A 16853-nucleotide genomic window follows, 5' to 3' on the forward strand; every position below is an offset into this window, starting at 1 on the left:
ACCCATCCCCAAAACTCGTCATAGCTTGCTCCACTTTAGATGTTATTGAGCGTAGATTCATCTTAATATGACATGAAAAGGAGGAGCAACTATAAACAATGGAGAATGTAAAGGACAATGAAGCACAAAACTACAAGGCGAGATCAACGTACAAGTAAGAGAGAATGAAGCAATGATAGGGTTAAGAAGTGCTTTCAAAACAACAAGAAGATGAGAAAGAAAGTGATTATGCAATCCATAGGAGAAAAACAAAATACTTTCAAGGCAACAATATGAGGAGAAAGAAAGTGCTTTCACAACAACTCTTTTGAAAGCCGACACAAAAAATATTGTCAAGTGAGAAATTTTTGCAAAAGTTTTGGAATAAAGTGCTTGGAGAAAGGGTTAGTATAATTATTATACTCCCAATGATTCTCATCATGATTAGTTCAATGTAGTTATATTCCAAGGATCATGCATTAAATACAATTATAACTACAATGATTGACAATGCACACATTATAATTGTATTCAAAAACATTGAGAGATTCAATCATTATAAAAGCACGCACGAATATTCTTATGTTGTAAAAAGAAAGTGCATATGAAATATCATTGTGTCTACATGGATTTCGTTGTCCTTAGAAGAAATTTGGCCATTTTTTATTAAGGCCATGCATATGCTCTAGAAGGGTACATTCGTCTTGGAGGAGACCACATTAAAATTCATACCGATAAATAGTCACAATTCTTTTTGTTTGAAAAAACTCACCCAAATTTGATGAGTTTGGAAACAGCTCACCAAAATCCCCCCCCCCCCCTATTGGAGCTACTCAAACCAATATCAATCATAAATAAAGGACCACCACGACTAATAGGATTATGAATCCCATCTTAAACAGCTTGGATATCTTCAACAAAGCCACACATACGCATAGAGAGAGGCTTTTGAATGCAAACTAATTGGATGCCTCTCTCTTTTGCACTTGCTAACTTCAACCAACTTGGAATGCATTGTTTTTGTGTTTAAGCAAAGTTTTACCTTGTATTTTGTTATTCCTCTTATTTTTCCAAAAGAAGTTCCCTTGTACGTGTCATGCATTGTATAGTAGATACCTTGTTTGTCTTCTAAAGATGCTCATAAACCTCCCTTTCCCTCTCTCTCCCTCTTATGTGGGAAATGTGCACTCGCATGAGGCGATATATAGGTATTGCATATAAACTAAAGAAGAAGGATGTATATCCAAGTTATGAGTTTTAAAATTTCAAATTATTGTTCAACTACCAATAAATTGCTTGATCTTCTCTCTTCCCCGCCAACTAGAGTACGCCTTATTGACTCATTCCTTGTCCCACGTCCATCAAGCTATAGTTACGTACAAAAGGGAACTATTTCATTACAATCTGAGTCAAAGTCTACAATTCAAATCATAGCGTTAGGGGCATAGGTAGACTGGGGTGAGGTTTCAAAAGGCCAATTTACAATTTTATATATTGTACAACTAAACATCCAACAATCTTCAACAGCAAAAAGTAACCACCCAAAATTTAGTGTGTGAATTACATTCAACCACGTCCTGTAGCTGAACAGAATCTGCGTGAAACCACCAACCAATAAGAAACAATCATTACATTGAAAATGTAGAGCATCAAGTTCATCATGCTTTGATTTGAGCACAAACCTTCTTTGAAAACAGACCCATCCCCTTCAAATGCAATTAATATAGAAGTGTCACACCTTAATTACATAGCAAAAGTGCATTGCAACTGCCAAAAATGTTGACGACTTAGTTTTGACTGCCACTGTGCTTATCTAAACCTGAAACCCAAACCTAAATAGGAACACCAAGGTGTCCATTTACATGAGACTAAAAATGTATAACATATTAATTCATCTGCAGTGTAGACTTACCCTCCATTGCTCACATTAAAAACACATTACGATCAACCAGTTGGACATGGAAGTTTTTGGTGGCATTAAGGTTTTCAGTAAATGAGACCTACTTAAAGCTTTTTCCAGTAAACTCCTTGACATGGTTAATACAATATTTAACTTCCATGTTCAATCCCCATTGTTCATCACTTGCAGCAGTATATCAAAACTGTAAGAAGCCCATGCTCGAGCATGTTTTGATGCGCTCACCTAGCATTGCATAGCTTCAATGTTCATCACTTTTTCATCATCAGCTGCACTATCGCATTTTAGACCAAAAGAAAATGCTTTGACTGTTTGTATTAGCAGAATATGCAGTGCTCAGAGTAAATGTTTGTATTAATAGAATATGCATTTTTTCCATCATTGCTCAGAGATAATATACAAATGAGCTGCTATGTTAGTAGTTTTGGCCTCCCACATCATGCTATATCACAACTCATCTGTACAAAAAAGGGACTCACTACCTAATGTATAATTTCAGGCGAGCTGAAGGGCTGGAACCAAAATTGCATTGATCAGAGCTCCATCACTATACACTTTCAGGTATGAAACCCACCAACGGTGAGCAAAATGGGAACTATGATCAAGAAAACATACAGCAGAAGGCAAGGCAAGGGACGGCATGTGAAATGAGTCCTTCTGAAAGAAGGCTCTGCTATGACTGCGAGTTTGGAGACTCTGCGACCAATGGCAGTAGAAAAATGCAGCGCAAGAATTAACACTCAAAACTGCAAATTAAGGCTTTCCCGCAGCTTCAACTTCATCCATTTCAGACTCTATATTGTCATCCCCATCTTCCAGTTCTGATTCAGTCTTCTCATCACCCGTACTTCCAAAGTTCATATCATCCTCTTCAGCTGGCTTGCCGGTCAACTTCCCTTTAATAGCTGCCAGCAGCATATCCTTCAGGTCATCATGTTCCCTCAGGTACTTTTTCATATTCTCCCTGCCGAAAGCTATGTTCTGACCATTGTGTGAGAACCAATTCCCAGATTTCCCAAGAAAACCAAATTTAATTGCATGATCAATAATTTCTGCTTCTTTAGAGATGCCCTTGCCAAACTCAATCTCAAACTCTGCTGTTTTAAAAGGTGGCGCAACCTTGTTTTTAGCAACCTTTACTGTCACTGTACTACCAAGAGTCTGCAAAAACGTCACAAACTTACATTAACTTTCCCTTTTCTGAGCTATCTTCCATAATTAGTATGCACTTGCAATAAAACAAGTGCACTCACATTGATAATAAAAAAAAGAACAAGGAAAAAAACCATAACGAGACCGCTGGCTTTGCAACAAGCATTGGTTTTGGAGACTTCAAAGAGCAACTCAAACAGATACAGGACAGTTAGCAAACCTCAATTGAAAAGGGAATCTACAGTCAACTCCTCCTGACTGTTTAGACTTTTCTACAATGCACTCAAAGATTCAAACCACTGGTTATACTGGCAAGTAGTGATCACTGCCTGTGACCGGGAGTAGGACTACACTAGAAAAACAACTCTTGCTCTTACACGCACGCGCAAGCATAGAGTTCCACCAGTCTCCCTTAAGAAGACCAAAACCTCAATCCAAAGGCTTGAGTGAGAATTATACAGCCCCACAAATATCCAGTTTGATTAAGCACTCGGGAAAAAATCCATTGAGACTGATGGCAGCAAAGAACAGGTATTGCAACTTGGATGACAACTGACAAGTAGCACAGAAGAAAAGTTGATTCATAATTAAGTGATGATTTGGAAGCCACTGCTTATAATACTGACGTTGCTTCTTCCACACACTTTTATTCTATCCAATTCGGAACTTAGCCTTTTTCTCAAGGCAGTGAAAACATGACCTCAAACCTTACGAGGAACAAAAATAACTGACACTAACCTCATCTCCTTTCTTAAGAAAGCCTGTCCGTCGAATGTTCAAGCGCACTGACGCATAAAATTTTAATGCATTACCACCAGAAGTAACTTCTACAGGACCTCCACCAAAACCAAAGGAGCTTAACTTTGCTCTAATCTGCATACCAACACATAACACCTCAGATAAAGCACAAACTATGCCATTTCAATTACACCCCAGCAACAGTATCAAATTTATAGTAATGGTTTCCCCCAATATACCTGATTTATAAAAATAAGAACGGTTTGTGACTTGGACAGTGAATGAGCCAGCTTTCGAAGGGCCTGACTCATGAGACGAGCCTGCACTGCCATGTGTGCATCACCCATTTCACCATCCAGCTCAGCACGGGGAACAAGTGCAGCTACCTGAAATACAATCATCATCTTTTCAGAGAATTAAAGCCTGCTTGCTGTAGCAAACACTCAACAGCGGAAGACATTCATGAAAGCTTCACACTCACTCGATCAACACTCAGTACTAGATGAAGCACAATCTGGAAATTACAGAGGAAATAAAGAGGCAAGATAACTCAGCATATATCTCATCCATTGTTGTGCAGCTCAAAGGTGGTCCGAGCTCGAAGGCTCAGAATACTACAGGCACCTTTGGCCGACAAGGTCTGGTCAGATCTATGCCTAAAAATACACACTTGCCTGGCCTCAAAACAGGCTGCAAACTGCAGCCTTTAGCCACTCCAGAACAGCTCACAAATGGCTGTTTCATCCTCTCCCCTTCCAGCCTATTCAAATATATTACCCTAGTTTACTGCCCTGACGTCATCCTTGTATAAGGCTTACAGGTGGGGCCGTCAATTCCAACACCTCCTCTCATTGACTCATTGTGGGGCCTGGGCCAACACCCATCTGTCAAAGGAGATGCTCCATCTGCTCTCGTGGAAGAGCCCTGGTCAGTAAGTCAAAGGCATTCTCCTTTGTCGGGCTGTAGATCCACACAAATAACTCACTCTGTATCAACTCCCTAATGAAATGATAATGAACCTCGATGTGCTCTGTATGAGCATGAAACATTGGGTTCCTGGTGATTGCAATGCAACTCTAATTGTCGCAATAGATCTCCACATGTCCCCTGAAAATTTCCCTACCTTCTAGGATCCATCGGAGCCACAAGGATCACATGAAGCCGAGCAAGCTGCTATGTACTCCACCTTGGTAGATGAGAGAGCTACCATTGGTGGCTTCCTACTAAGCCATGAAAGGAGTCCTGACCCCGCAAGAAACAATATCCAGAAGTGGAACATCGAGTGTGGTCTTTGACCCAATTTTTTTTTCTCGTTCTATTAAAGTATGAAAAAAGCCCCAAGAGCAAATTGCTCAAGGCGGGGATGGAAAAGAACCCTATCACGAGCCAAGTGCTCAAAACAAGAGTACGCCATGCATAGCATGAGAAAACCCTACTCATTAAAAAAGCCTATAAAGATCCATGGATAAGGCTGAAAGTGCCACCTCAAGCATGTCGTGACCTCCAAGAAAAACGGATAGCCTCTCTTGAGGAAGAAAGTACTATAGGCAGAAGCAACACTAGAAGACCCCTGCATACCCGACCAAATGACCATCAAAGTGTGTACAGTGTCTATACAAATACTAGCCATGGTGTGAGATGGATGGACTTGGGAACCATCGAGTGCCTCTATGTATCTAGGTCTCTAGATATGCTAGGCTGAAATGCTCAAAATAATCTCCCATCATGTGTCCACCTGGATGTGTTCAGGCCTGTAGCGAGAGGAAGAAGCAACGCCCAACAAGTATAGCTCAGCCAGCCCAAGAGGAGCTATGCATCTCATAAAATACATGAGGCACAGACAAAGAGAGCCAAGCTATTGAACCCCAATGTAGAGGAATAATGGAAGGCTCTTCTCGTGGTTCCCTGCAGCGATCCACTCCCACTCCCCAAGAACCCACTGCAAATACTTTATGGTGACACTCCAATAAAGCCAAACTCTCCAGATGCCCAAAGGGAAGTCCTTTGGACGAGGATCTAAATACCAGCTAGAAGCCAAAACACTGGTCCACGTGCCCCACAATCCTGACTGGTTCAAAGCATGCATCCATGAGCATATGCTCCTCCATGGACTTGGATAACCTGCCCCCAAAGTGCACATCAAAACCAAAGCATCCCCATCTGTATCTCATCTAAGACGTATAAATGGAAGCTCGATGCATGTACTAAAAAAGGCCCCCATCCATCTAATGCAATCATGCCATGTGTCTTCTATAAGAACCTAGTCCAAGGTAAGATTGCATCAATCTACTCAATTCCCCTTCCGCTTCCACAAAGATGACTAGCCATCTGAAATTTGTGTCCTTATGGAAGGTTTTGGAAATCCTTCCAAGAGCCCACACAGGACAGGGAGAGGGAGAGGGAGAGATGGAGATAGACAGAGAGGGATAGGGAGAAAGAAAGAAAGAAAGAAAGTCTTTAGAAGACTGATGGGTCTATGAGACTGTGAAACCTTGGTACAATCAAGCTGTGAGGGTGGAGCTACTAAACGAGCATCCACACCAATGCATAATGTAAAAATAATGCAGAATGATAGTTCTAAGTACTAAGTACAACATAGTCATGTCGGTGATCGAACTACAAATCAGTCACATCATCATCATCATCATCCTCATCAGGACATCAGAGGTGGATGAGGCACTAGAGGCAGGAAATCAACGATAGAGTGCTGTCGGCCACGCGAGGGTGCGGTCCTGTGACGTCTCCTGGTCATAGCTCTATGCCTAACAAGGGCTATAGTAACCCTTGTCGGACGGGCTCCGATGGTGAACATGGAGGCGATATCCCCGAGTGTAATATGTGTGTCTACCCTCTGTCTCAACTGTCGAGTCACTGGCTCTGAGTCTCGATCATGTCGACGTCTCGTCTCCGGGGGTTCCAGGAGATTTGGTTGAAAGAACTCTGTGACAGAGATCTAGGAAGGATCTGCCAAGGAAGAAGTCTGCTCCTGTCTCCATGATCGAAGTATCCTCTTGTGGTGCCTAACTACCTCGTAATGAAGCCTGCCAAGCATCTCTGATCAGGATAGAAGAGGAATCGGGACAGGGCCCCATAACTATCTCTGAAGAGACAGTAGAGACGCTCGCAGATCTCATAATAGATGGGACACTTGAAGATGAAGTGCTCCTCTGTCTCAACCTCTTGCAGATCGCATAATGTGCATAAACGCCTCTCCCTAGGTAGACGCTTCGCCCTACCACTCTCTATACGAAGTCTATGTGAAGAGACCCGAAACTATCCAATAGAGATCCTCAATGAGGGGGGTAAGTGGATCCGCGTGTATCTTGGTGGATCAATGAAACCCTCAACTGTGATATGAAAGCAATGATATCTATAGAAGCTAAGCTTCACTGGGAGTTCGCTTGGTGCCAACTAGGTCCGGAATGTGTGTAGCTGTAAGAGATCTTCACGGATCACCTAGTTGACATCATGTGACATGAGGGGGGAGAAAAGAGCATCCAAACTGTACTGGAAGGAAGAAATTCTGTCCATGTGGAGTCCCAACCCCTCAAACCATCTCTCTGTGCGTGCATACCAGCAGCCCTAGTCACCTGCTACTGAGAGTGTCATAGAGAAAGACAATGCCAACCATGGCAACCTCCTGCGTCCGGAAGGGTAATCCCCATACTCTTTGACTCGGTACAGATATCTGATAACCTGAAATGCAGCATCTAGTTGTAGTGGAGATGACCCAAACTCAGCCTGTATGATCTGATGAGGAACTGATGGCTTACTGTGAATCATCCGTGATAGCATGAGCACTTGTAGTCGCTCCGCCCGTGCCCACTCTATATCGGATAGATCTGGCCTCCAACAAGGGCTGCCATACATGCCTGCTCGGCAGACCAAGGAGTCAAACAGCAGCCCCTTGGTCCGTGGATCCTAGAAGTGTAGCGGAAGCATTGCCTCTCTAGTTTGGCCAATGATGCATATCCTCTGCCCAAGCATGCCTGCATCGCATCTCAGTGTGAAGATGGGCCCGGAGAAGACAACTCCCAGATATGTATATGATGAAACCTATCTCAACAAGTGACCCATCAAACGTGACCTACTCCTGGCGCATGACGGCTCGAGATGTATTGAAGATCATAATCTTGATTTTACCTAGGTTGACCTTCAAATCATGGGAGTCACAAAAATACTGAAGTGCATCAAGGTGTCTCTAAAGTCCCTCTGCAAAGGAAGACAAAAGAGCCACATCGTCTGCATAAAGCAATATCCGGATCAACGTGCCAGCGAGAGAGCAACCAGCCCCTTCCTGTGCCTGCATCACTGTCTCGAGCTCGTCTATGTAAAGGCCAAACAGAGTGGGTGATAAAGGACACCCTTGTTTGACCCCAATAGTGCTCATGATCTCATCTGTCCACCCAGCCCCTCGGACTCTGCCTACAACTCTCTCATAAAGTGCCATCACAACCCAAATGATCTCCTGGTCATACCCCAAATCCTGTAGGCGACGTATGAGGCGGGCTCTCGAGACTGTGTTAAATGCCTTGCGAAAATCCACAAAGCAACAATAGACCCTCTGTTTCTGTGCCCTCGCCTCCTCGATGACACACCTGAGCATGAGAATATGATCCATAGTGCCATGATCACGTCGGAAACTAGCCTATCCTATTGCTCTAAGTTCTCGACACTCCGCAAATCGGCTAACCTCCGAATCAAGCACCGATGCATAGATCTTGGACATCACATGTCCAATCATAATGGTCCTGTAATTCTCTGGGCTCTTTTTTTTTTTTCGCAAAAAGTAGTGCTAGTTATATTGCTTGAAAACGAGAGTACAAGAGGGCCTAAAGGCCAGCGGGCTGTAATCACAACTGTAATCACAAAACGGATACAGCCCGTGGTAACAAAATAATAATTACAAGCCTCTCAGGGCATACTCATCAGAGTGTGGACAAACAGCCACGGTGGGGGGGAGTAATGCCACTGAAGACTCTGAGCAGAGTGCTGGAAGAACAGCTCTTGATGGTCCCAGTCGCGAAGGAAGCGCCGTCTCTTCTCCTTCCCTGCCCGGGACTCCCCCTGAATCTGATCCCACTGACCATTGAGCGTGTGAATGATCGTGCTCCAAATGTCCGCTAAGGTGTGGGTAGCAGAAGAAGCCTGATCTCCTAAGGTCTGCGCGCATCTGGAAGTCCAGATATGCCAGCCTACAATACTCCCTATGATCTCCCAAACTGGGTGCCGAGTCATCGCTCCTACATCTGTCTCTGTCAGATGCCAAGGGAAGCTGTCCATGTATGCCCAAGTGGCCTGCGTGATGAAGAAAACTGGATCCTGCCTAGAGAACTCATAAGCCAAGTGATGTCCCATCTCGGTGCTGCACCAACAAAAGGCTCCCCAAGTGACCGGTCCTAGCTCAGGTGCAGCACTCGCTAAGATCCCCATGACTCCCTTCCACACTGTCTGAGCATGCGAGCAGCTCCAAAGGCAGTGCTTCAGGGACGACGACTCCTTAAAACACATATGGCAATGCCCCTCCTGCCCCATTCGCCTCAGCCATCTGCCCATAGGTAGCCCCTTGTAGGCCACCATCCAAAGAAAGTAAGAGATCTTCCTCGGACGCCAGCTTGCACAAAGAGTCTTCCAGAATGTGCGAAGAAAAACCAGAGATATCCCTTGGGCATACCAACTATGTGCCTGTGTGGGTAGCCTACGCTGGAGAGCCCCAAGAGCACGCCTACCAGTACGCGCACTGTATGAGAAGAAGGGGGTAGGGTTCTCTGGGGTCTCCAATGGTGGCCAGCGCCACTCCCCTGGGTCCCACTCCACCTCTGTCAAGGAGCAGCCCTCCCAAATCCAGAGTCTCCAATCCTGGTCCTGCATAATCAGGGGGTCTATATGCCACATTTTCCCTTGCAGCCCTATGATGCGAAGGCGCTGCCAGGGAAGCTGGGGGTCGATCACGGCCTCTCTGCTCTGGAGACGGCTGCCATCGGCAACGGAGAAGAAGTGAATCGAGGAGTCCGAGAAAAGGCCTGCAACCACCAAAGGAATGCCACGGGGTGTGAACTGCCCTAGCCACCTCTCATCTCTCGGGAGGAGCTATCTGGTGATCATGGGAATCCTCCAATCTGCAGGAATGGCAGCATCGATCTCCGCTCGCCGACCCTGGATCCCACGTGCCTTACCTACTGCTGCTACTAGCTCACCGGGGCTCAACTGGCTATAGACATCCCTCCAAACCCGGAGCGAGCGCACAGGCCCACGTGCCCAGAGCGCCCATGGGATATGGGATCTCTCTCCAAGCTGGCGACCTGTATCATCTGTCACCTGGCTGCTCCAGATCAGGGGCTGTTTGTCTATCTCCTCTCGGCAGCTGGGGGGAACCTGGGAGAGCCTGTGCCGCAACTTCCTCTAGACCGAGACGAGGCCACGGAGGAAGGGGGAACGGGGCTGAGTCAGTGGGGCTGAAGTGAAAATCCACCGGATAGACGGCTGCCAATCACCCCCTCTCTAGGGGATACACGAGCTAGGACCATGCTGAAGCAAGAGCTTCCACGTCTGCCCTCCTGGGGTTAGACCGCGGATGACTAACTTGCCAAGTAATGCCTGACTCTGCAGTTCTGATCTATGATGCCAAGACCGCCCTCTGTCTGGGGGAGAATAACCGTCTACCAGGCGACCCGGGCTCTGGTGGTGTTGGAACCATCTGAGCCCGACCAAAGAAAGTTCCGCACCAGTCTCCTCAGCTGGGCTACACACGATCTCGAGAAACACCAGCAAGATGCCACGTACCAAGCGGTGGCAAGAAGGACCTGATTGACCATAAGGGCCCTTCCTGCCAAAGATAGCCGAGCCGTGCTTCAGAAGGCTAGCTTCCGTCATATGGAGACTAGGGACCGGTAAGAACTGCTGAGCCGGCGTGATATCCAGACCTACCTGGAATCCCAGGTAACGTGTCATCTGTCCTCTAGGGATCCAGCGAAACCCAGGAAAATACCCCATTGTGAGCTGACTCCCGGATCCGTAAGAAAACCAACTGATTTATGCCAGTTGATTTTCGCCCCAACGGCTAGGCAAAAAACCTCTAAAGACAATCTCACTCGCTCCAGTGACTCGATATCATCCTGCACATACAGGGCCGTGTCGTCTGCATACTCGGAGTCCAAAAGTTTTGCATCGTCCCGAATAGGGAGGCGCATCCCTCGAAGACCAGTGATACGGGCTCGTAGGAAGTGAGTCATGGCCTCCGCAAGAAATAGGAAGAGGTAGGGTGCAAGCGGGCAGCCCTGACGCACCGAGCGCTCGAGGGTGAATCTCTCCCCCATCCTGCCGCTGATGATAACCCGACTGGAGGCCAATCTGTAGGGACTAGCAATACCTCTGATCCACTCGTCCGGGAAACCAAATCGAGAGAGTGTACCCTCCAAGAAGGACCAGTCTACCCTGTCGTATGCCTTCTCAAAGTCAAGGAGTATGGCAAGGTGCTGGCCACTGTGCTGGGCCCACTTCGTCGCCTCTACGAATGTGAAAATGTTGTCCAAAATGCTGCGATCTTGGACAAAACCAGTCTGGGTGTCATGGATCAAGTCATGTAGCAGGGGGCGCATGCGGCTACTGATCATCTTGGCGAGGATTTTATAGGCAGTCGGGAGGAGGGTGATAGGGCGCCACTGTCTCATCTCCTGACGGTCCCCCCCTTTGGGGATGAGGCAAATCAAGCCTGCCGCAAGGCTCTATCACATCTGTCCGCTGGAGAAGATATGCTGGAAGGCTGCGAGCAAGGGTTGGTGGACCTGCTCCTAGAAGGTGGTGAAGAAAGCTCTAGAGAGCCCATCCTCACCTGGGCATTTCTACCCATCAATAGCGCTCACAGCATCCTGCATCTCTGCCACGGTGAAAGGGGCGAGAAGGGTTTCACTCATGCTAGGCTGCACGAGCAACGGTGTGTACCTCCACACTTCCTCCCTGCATCGGCGGGCACGAGGGTCTGGGGGCTCCTGCTGGAACAGGGATCTGTAGAAATCTGTCGCCAAGTCCCGACCTCGTCTGGATCTATCCTGACACTACCATCCTGCGCTCTAAGAGATCAGAGCTGTTCCCCTGCTGACCTCTGGCCATGAACCCTGAAGAACTCTCTGCACATCCTGTCGCCTTTCCTAGCCCAAAAGGACTTGGAAGCATGAAACGAGAACTCTGAGCGTCGCTGGGTGATCTCCTCTAGCATGGCTCGGGCTCTAACCTCCTGTCATCTGAGCTCCTCAGAGCCTGGAGAAGACTGTTGCATCCGTTGTATCGAGGCAAGATCTCGTCTGAGACCCCTCTCCTTCTCCCACCACTGCTGCCTGACCTGAATCGCCTCCTGCTGACAGATGAGACTAGACTCGGCAAGAACCTGAGCTACTTCAGCTGCCATATCCACCATGGGGTCCCAATCCTGCTCCCACAGGTCCACTATCCTGCCGCAAACCGCTGCTCTGGAGTAGATGGAGTCTGGGATCCGACACGAGCGTGGAGGTAAGGAGTGAGAGGCTGAGTCCAGGACTAGGATGACTGGGGCATGGTCAGAGAGGGTCGTCCCTGGAACCACTCCTGACTCTCCACCTCTGCCTAGCGCCCAATCGCTGACATAGAAACGGTCCAACCGCTCCAGAAGTCTACCTCCCTCCCTCCTGTAACCCCAAGAGAAGTCCAAACTCCCTGTCCATCTGCAAAAGGAAGGCTCCCTCTAACTGTCCCGACCTCCCACAGCGAACAAGGAGTCCCAATCCGCCTGCTCCGCTTGAGCTATACCGAGGAACTCTGGGCCCCATCCCTGCTGATCCTCTAAAGTCTCAAGGTTATTGAAGTCCCCTCCTACAATCCAAGAATCCATCTCTGGCAATAAGTCTGTCAAAGAGCTCCAGAAAGCAGCTCTCCGTCTGAGGTCGGTCAGGGCATAGATATTGAGGATGCCGATGCGGGATCCCTCAATATTCAAGCCCACCCAAAGCGCTCGTCCTGGGATCAAGGTGCCAAAACCACACACATGCTGAATTAGAGAAGCGTCGATGGAGGTACAGACACCCCCGCTCCTCCCCTGTTCGCCAATCGAAAGTTCCCAGTAGGTGTGGGAGCGTCCTGTGAGGATCTTCCCACACTTACTGGTCTGAGAAGCCGAAAGCTTGTGTTCCTGCAATAGGAGCACATCTACCCTTCCCACCAAGGCTGGCTAGAGCTCCTGTCTGAGCACCATCTTCCTGGGGCCGCGGGTTCCTGATGAGTGGAACCCGTTGACGTTCCAAAAGATAATGCGTATACTCATGAAGAGGGGGTATGGGCCACAAACAGCTGTCTGCTTGCGGTCGTTGTCAAGGTGGTCGGAGGATGTCCAGTGTGCAGACGAAGGCGCTTCTATGAGGGTTTCGAAGGAGAGGCTGGATCATCGGACCCATCCTCTAAAACCTTCAACAGAGGGGAGAGGCCCTTCGTCCCATGGTGGTAAGCTCTCTCTAACCAACTCGAAGCCTCCGCTAGGGAAATACTGTAGAAGCCCGCTACCTCTGAGGTCCTCCAAGAGCGGAGCCCTTCCACGTAGATCCACTCCAGAGGCGGTCGAATGATGACCAAAAGGCGGAATCGTTTGGCACTGTGGCGCCATCTCAGATGGACGTCACCCTCCTTCCACTGGTGTTGAAGAAGCTCCGCTGCTCTGCTACCAATCCAGTCCTGCACCTACTCCTGGGACTGATCTCGAATCGTCTCCCAAACATTTTCATTCGTCCATTCCTCATTCCTGTCACTGGTGATAGTGAAGGAATAGCTAGGACCATCATGGGGGGCAAGGACGGACACCTTACCCTCCACCCCCTTTCGGAGGAAGAAGATGCTGATGTCTAGGCATGTAGGGAAGGAGCCAATATCAGCTGCATCCAAATAATCCCAAGGTCTTGCTTGGTAAAACTCCAAAGGTAGAGCTCTAGGAGCTGCCCTTGGGTGTGGGGACGAGGATGAGGAGTCACAACCAGAAAGAGGGGTGCTGGCTGTCGAACGAGCTGGAGTGGTGCTGGCCATCTGCGGGGAAGGGCCTCTCCCCTCCACCGGACCAGGAGGGATAGGCGCGGAGGAGGTATGTGTTGGCTTCGGGGCCGCAGGCGGCGCAAGCGGATCGGGGGGTTCCCTCGGGATCATGCTCGACGGAGAGGGGGGGGCTGAAACCAAAGGTGCTGGGGGGGATCCCGGAAGGGAGGGAGGAAGGGGGACCGAGGAGGAGGGAGGGGGGGGGGGGGGGGGGGGGCGGGGTGAAGGATGAGGGGGAGGCTGGCTGATCTTCTCCTTCCCTTTCTCCTTCCCCTTACCGGGCTGCTGCTGATTGGTGACCACACGGGTCTCTTGCTGTAGATGGGAAGGCTTTTTTGGTCCTGTTTTGCTTCCTTTCCGTTTTATTTTGACCTCAGTCCAGCCTTCCCCTTCGGGAGGGGGTGCCGATCCCTGGCGGGGGGGGGAATCCTGAGTTGCCTGAATGGGGGCCATTTGAGGTTCTGTCCTTGTGAAGCGAGGGCAGGAGCGCGCCTGGTGCCCGAAGCTATGGCATCTCAGACATTGATCTGGGCGACCAGTGACCGTAATGCGCTGTGTCACCACACCTGTGTCCGTCTCAATTTCGAACTCCGAGGGGATACTCTTCAGAGCTAGGACTGCCACTTTGACACATGGCACCCCTTGGGCTGCCGCCGCATCAACAAAGGTGTCCTGCATGAGCCAGCCAAAGTGTGCCCCCAGGTCCTTGATGATCAGGCGAAGCTCTGTTGCGAGGCCTTGGAAAATGAGGGTAACTGGATGGCGAGGAATGCAGAAGCGGGCATCGAAGTCCGCTACACTGAAACCCCTATACCATGGGACCATAAGGATGATCTTCCCACCCACAGAAGTAGGGGACTGTCTGACCATATCGCTCGCAGCCTGTGCTGAGGAGAGCTTGAGCTAGAAGATACCGCATCCCATGAGTGCAACCTCCTCAATGTGGCTGTCCTCAAGGTAGAGGGTGGACTGCAACCAGTCCCTGATGTCTGCTCGTGAAGGGGCATAGCCAATGACTCTCCCATAAACGGACGTTTGGGAGAAGTCAGTGGCGGCCTGCTTCACCAAGGAGACCTGATGCTCTGTCAGTGTTATGTGGTAGGCTGATGGAGAGGAGGTCCGTCTGGGCCACCGGTTCTGGGCTTACGGCCGCCATACCGCACCGACAAACTGCGAAAGCTCCAAAAGGCGGGGAAAAGGAAATGGCAGAGGCGAGGGAGGGGGGAGTGGGACGGAGGCGGGGGAGGAAAGAGGGAGGGATGGAGAAGTACGGGGAAGCGGGGGGAGGAGAGGTGGTGGAGTGGGGAGTGAATGGCGAAGGGGGTAAGGAAAGGAGGAGGGAAAGGGGGGGGGGCAGCGCAGCGTAGGGCGGGGAAGAGGAGGGAGGAGAGGGGGGAGGGTGTGGCAGCACAGCGCGAGGGGGGGCGGGCAAGAAAGGAGAGGAGGGAGGGGAAGGGGGGGGTGTGGCAGCGTTGCGCAACGGTGGGGAAGGGGAGGAAGGGGACGGGGGGGTGGTAGCACAACGCGAGGGGGGGGAGGCAAGGAGAGGACGGAGGGGCGGAGAAGGAAGGAGAGGGGGGGGGGATGGCAGGCGGAGGAGGAGGAGAGGGGGACGGAGGAGGCGCGGCGGCTGCAAGCTGGGAGGCGACGGAGAGAGGCGGGGGAGGGGAGAGGGGGCCGCGCAGCGCGAGGGGGGGTAGACGGGAGCGGGGAGGGGTGGGAGCATTCGCAGGAGCGGGGCACAGAAGTTTACTTCTCAGGGCTCATGGGATCCCATGCCTTGTGGATGGGTGAAATAATGTTAATAGTCCAGGTGCGTGGAAACCCTAACAGATAGCTTCATTAAAAAGCTTTGCTAAGATCAGGCCAGGAAGTTAATCCCATATGCAATGAACTCAGTGCATAGCCCCTCATGATCCTTCGCTCCACCATTATGAAGTTTCCTTGCGGCATCCCTCACCCCCCCCCCCCCCCCCACAGTGAAGAGGGTGCAGGAAGTGGGGCGTGGCATATGTGAGAGGTCAGGGGCTGGCTGGTTTTGGATGTCATATAATGTGTGTGCATAATTATACCAGACTTGAGTGTCGGTGAGTGGTGAGGAGGCCCGTCCCTCTAGGAATCTCCACCAGAAGTCCTTAGAGTTGTTACTGAACAGAAGGTTCAATAGTTCCTCTTGGTTCCGACAAATGAAATCTAGTTTCTTCTTACGTACCAGTCTACGATACTCGCGTAGCATCTCTGATTCGCTCTGAAGGCTGTTTTGGGCTTCGAATCTGAGCTGACAGCGTAAAGCCTTACACTCTTCATCGTACCAATTATTGCACGGTACTTGTCATGTGCATGGTGTACCTAGGGTTGGATAGCAGGTTAACGTGGGTTACAGGATAGCATAGGGCTGGATGGCTATTTTTAGCTCAGATTGTTATATATAGAGATTGATTCATATATAGTGCTTGCTTTATATGGAGGGAGCTATTCATAGCATTGTGGGTTTCCTTCTATATAGAGGGAGGGCCAGTGCTATTGTGTAGATCAGTTGAGCACTCCTCAACTGATGGATGGGACTTGGACCCAGGCCGGGGACTCTGGCCATCTACATGGTGGATCATAGGTGATGTATCGAAGGTCTTCTGGACGGGCTCAGGTGGTATGGGATGCCTGGGTTAGATACGGGCCTATGGATGAGTCGAGCTGTAGCCCACGTGCTCGGGGGTGGTCGGGAGGATCAAGACACCTGCACTATGATTCTAGTTGTATCGTGGACGAGATTCTAGGTCGGTGATAGTGTCAGATCTTGCGGGGTCGTGTCATTTGGTATTAGAGCCGTCCTATCACGATTGAATTCAGCGCGAGGTATGCAGAAAAGATGTCTTCCAGGTACGCTTTTTGAGATTGCTCTTGCAAAACTGAATTTCTGCTCATGTATAGGCTGAATCGTTGGCTGATGATGTGCGCTCATGATTGGGAGAGTTGTGGAAGAAATAGAAGTCCATAGGCTGTGTGCTCTCTCTCGGTTGCT

At 49.3% G+C, this 16853-nt stretch overlaps 1 protein-coding gene across 1 annotated transcript in view; it reads right to left on the reverse strand.

The window, feature by feature from the left end:
• Nucleotides 1-1930: 1930 nt before the first annotated feature.
• The window catches only part of LOC147897539 (uncharacterized), a 99471-nt gene continuing 84548 nt past the window's right edge, over nt 1931-16853 (reverse strand). Inside the window, exons 6-8 of the mRNA XM_087380543.1 lie at nt 4027-4173; nt 3788-3922; nt 1931-3058 (exon numbers count right to left, since the gene is read on the reverse strand). Of these exons, the coding sequence (XP_087236669.1) occupies nt 2651-3058; nt 3788-3922; nt 4027-4173 (690 nt within the window). The 3' untranslated portion in view covers nt 1931-2650. The remainder of the gene's footprint in view (nt 3059-3787; nt 3923-4026; nt 4174-16853) is intronic.

Source organism: Dipteris shenzhenensis, chromosome 10 (assembly GCF_047967505.1).
Source record: "Dipteris shenzhenensis isolate YYH24624 ecotype China chromosome 10, Dip_SZ_1.0, whole genome shotgun sequence".
Taxonomy (NCBI): domain Eukaryota; kingdom Viridiplantae; phylum Streptophyta; class Polypodiopsida; order Gleicheniales; family Dipteridaceae; genus Dipteris; species Dipteris shenzhenensis.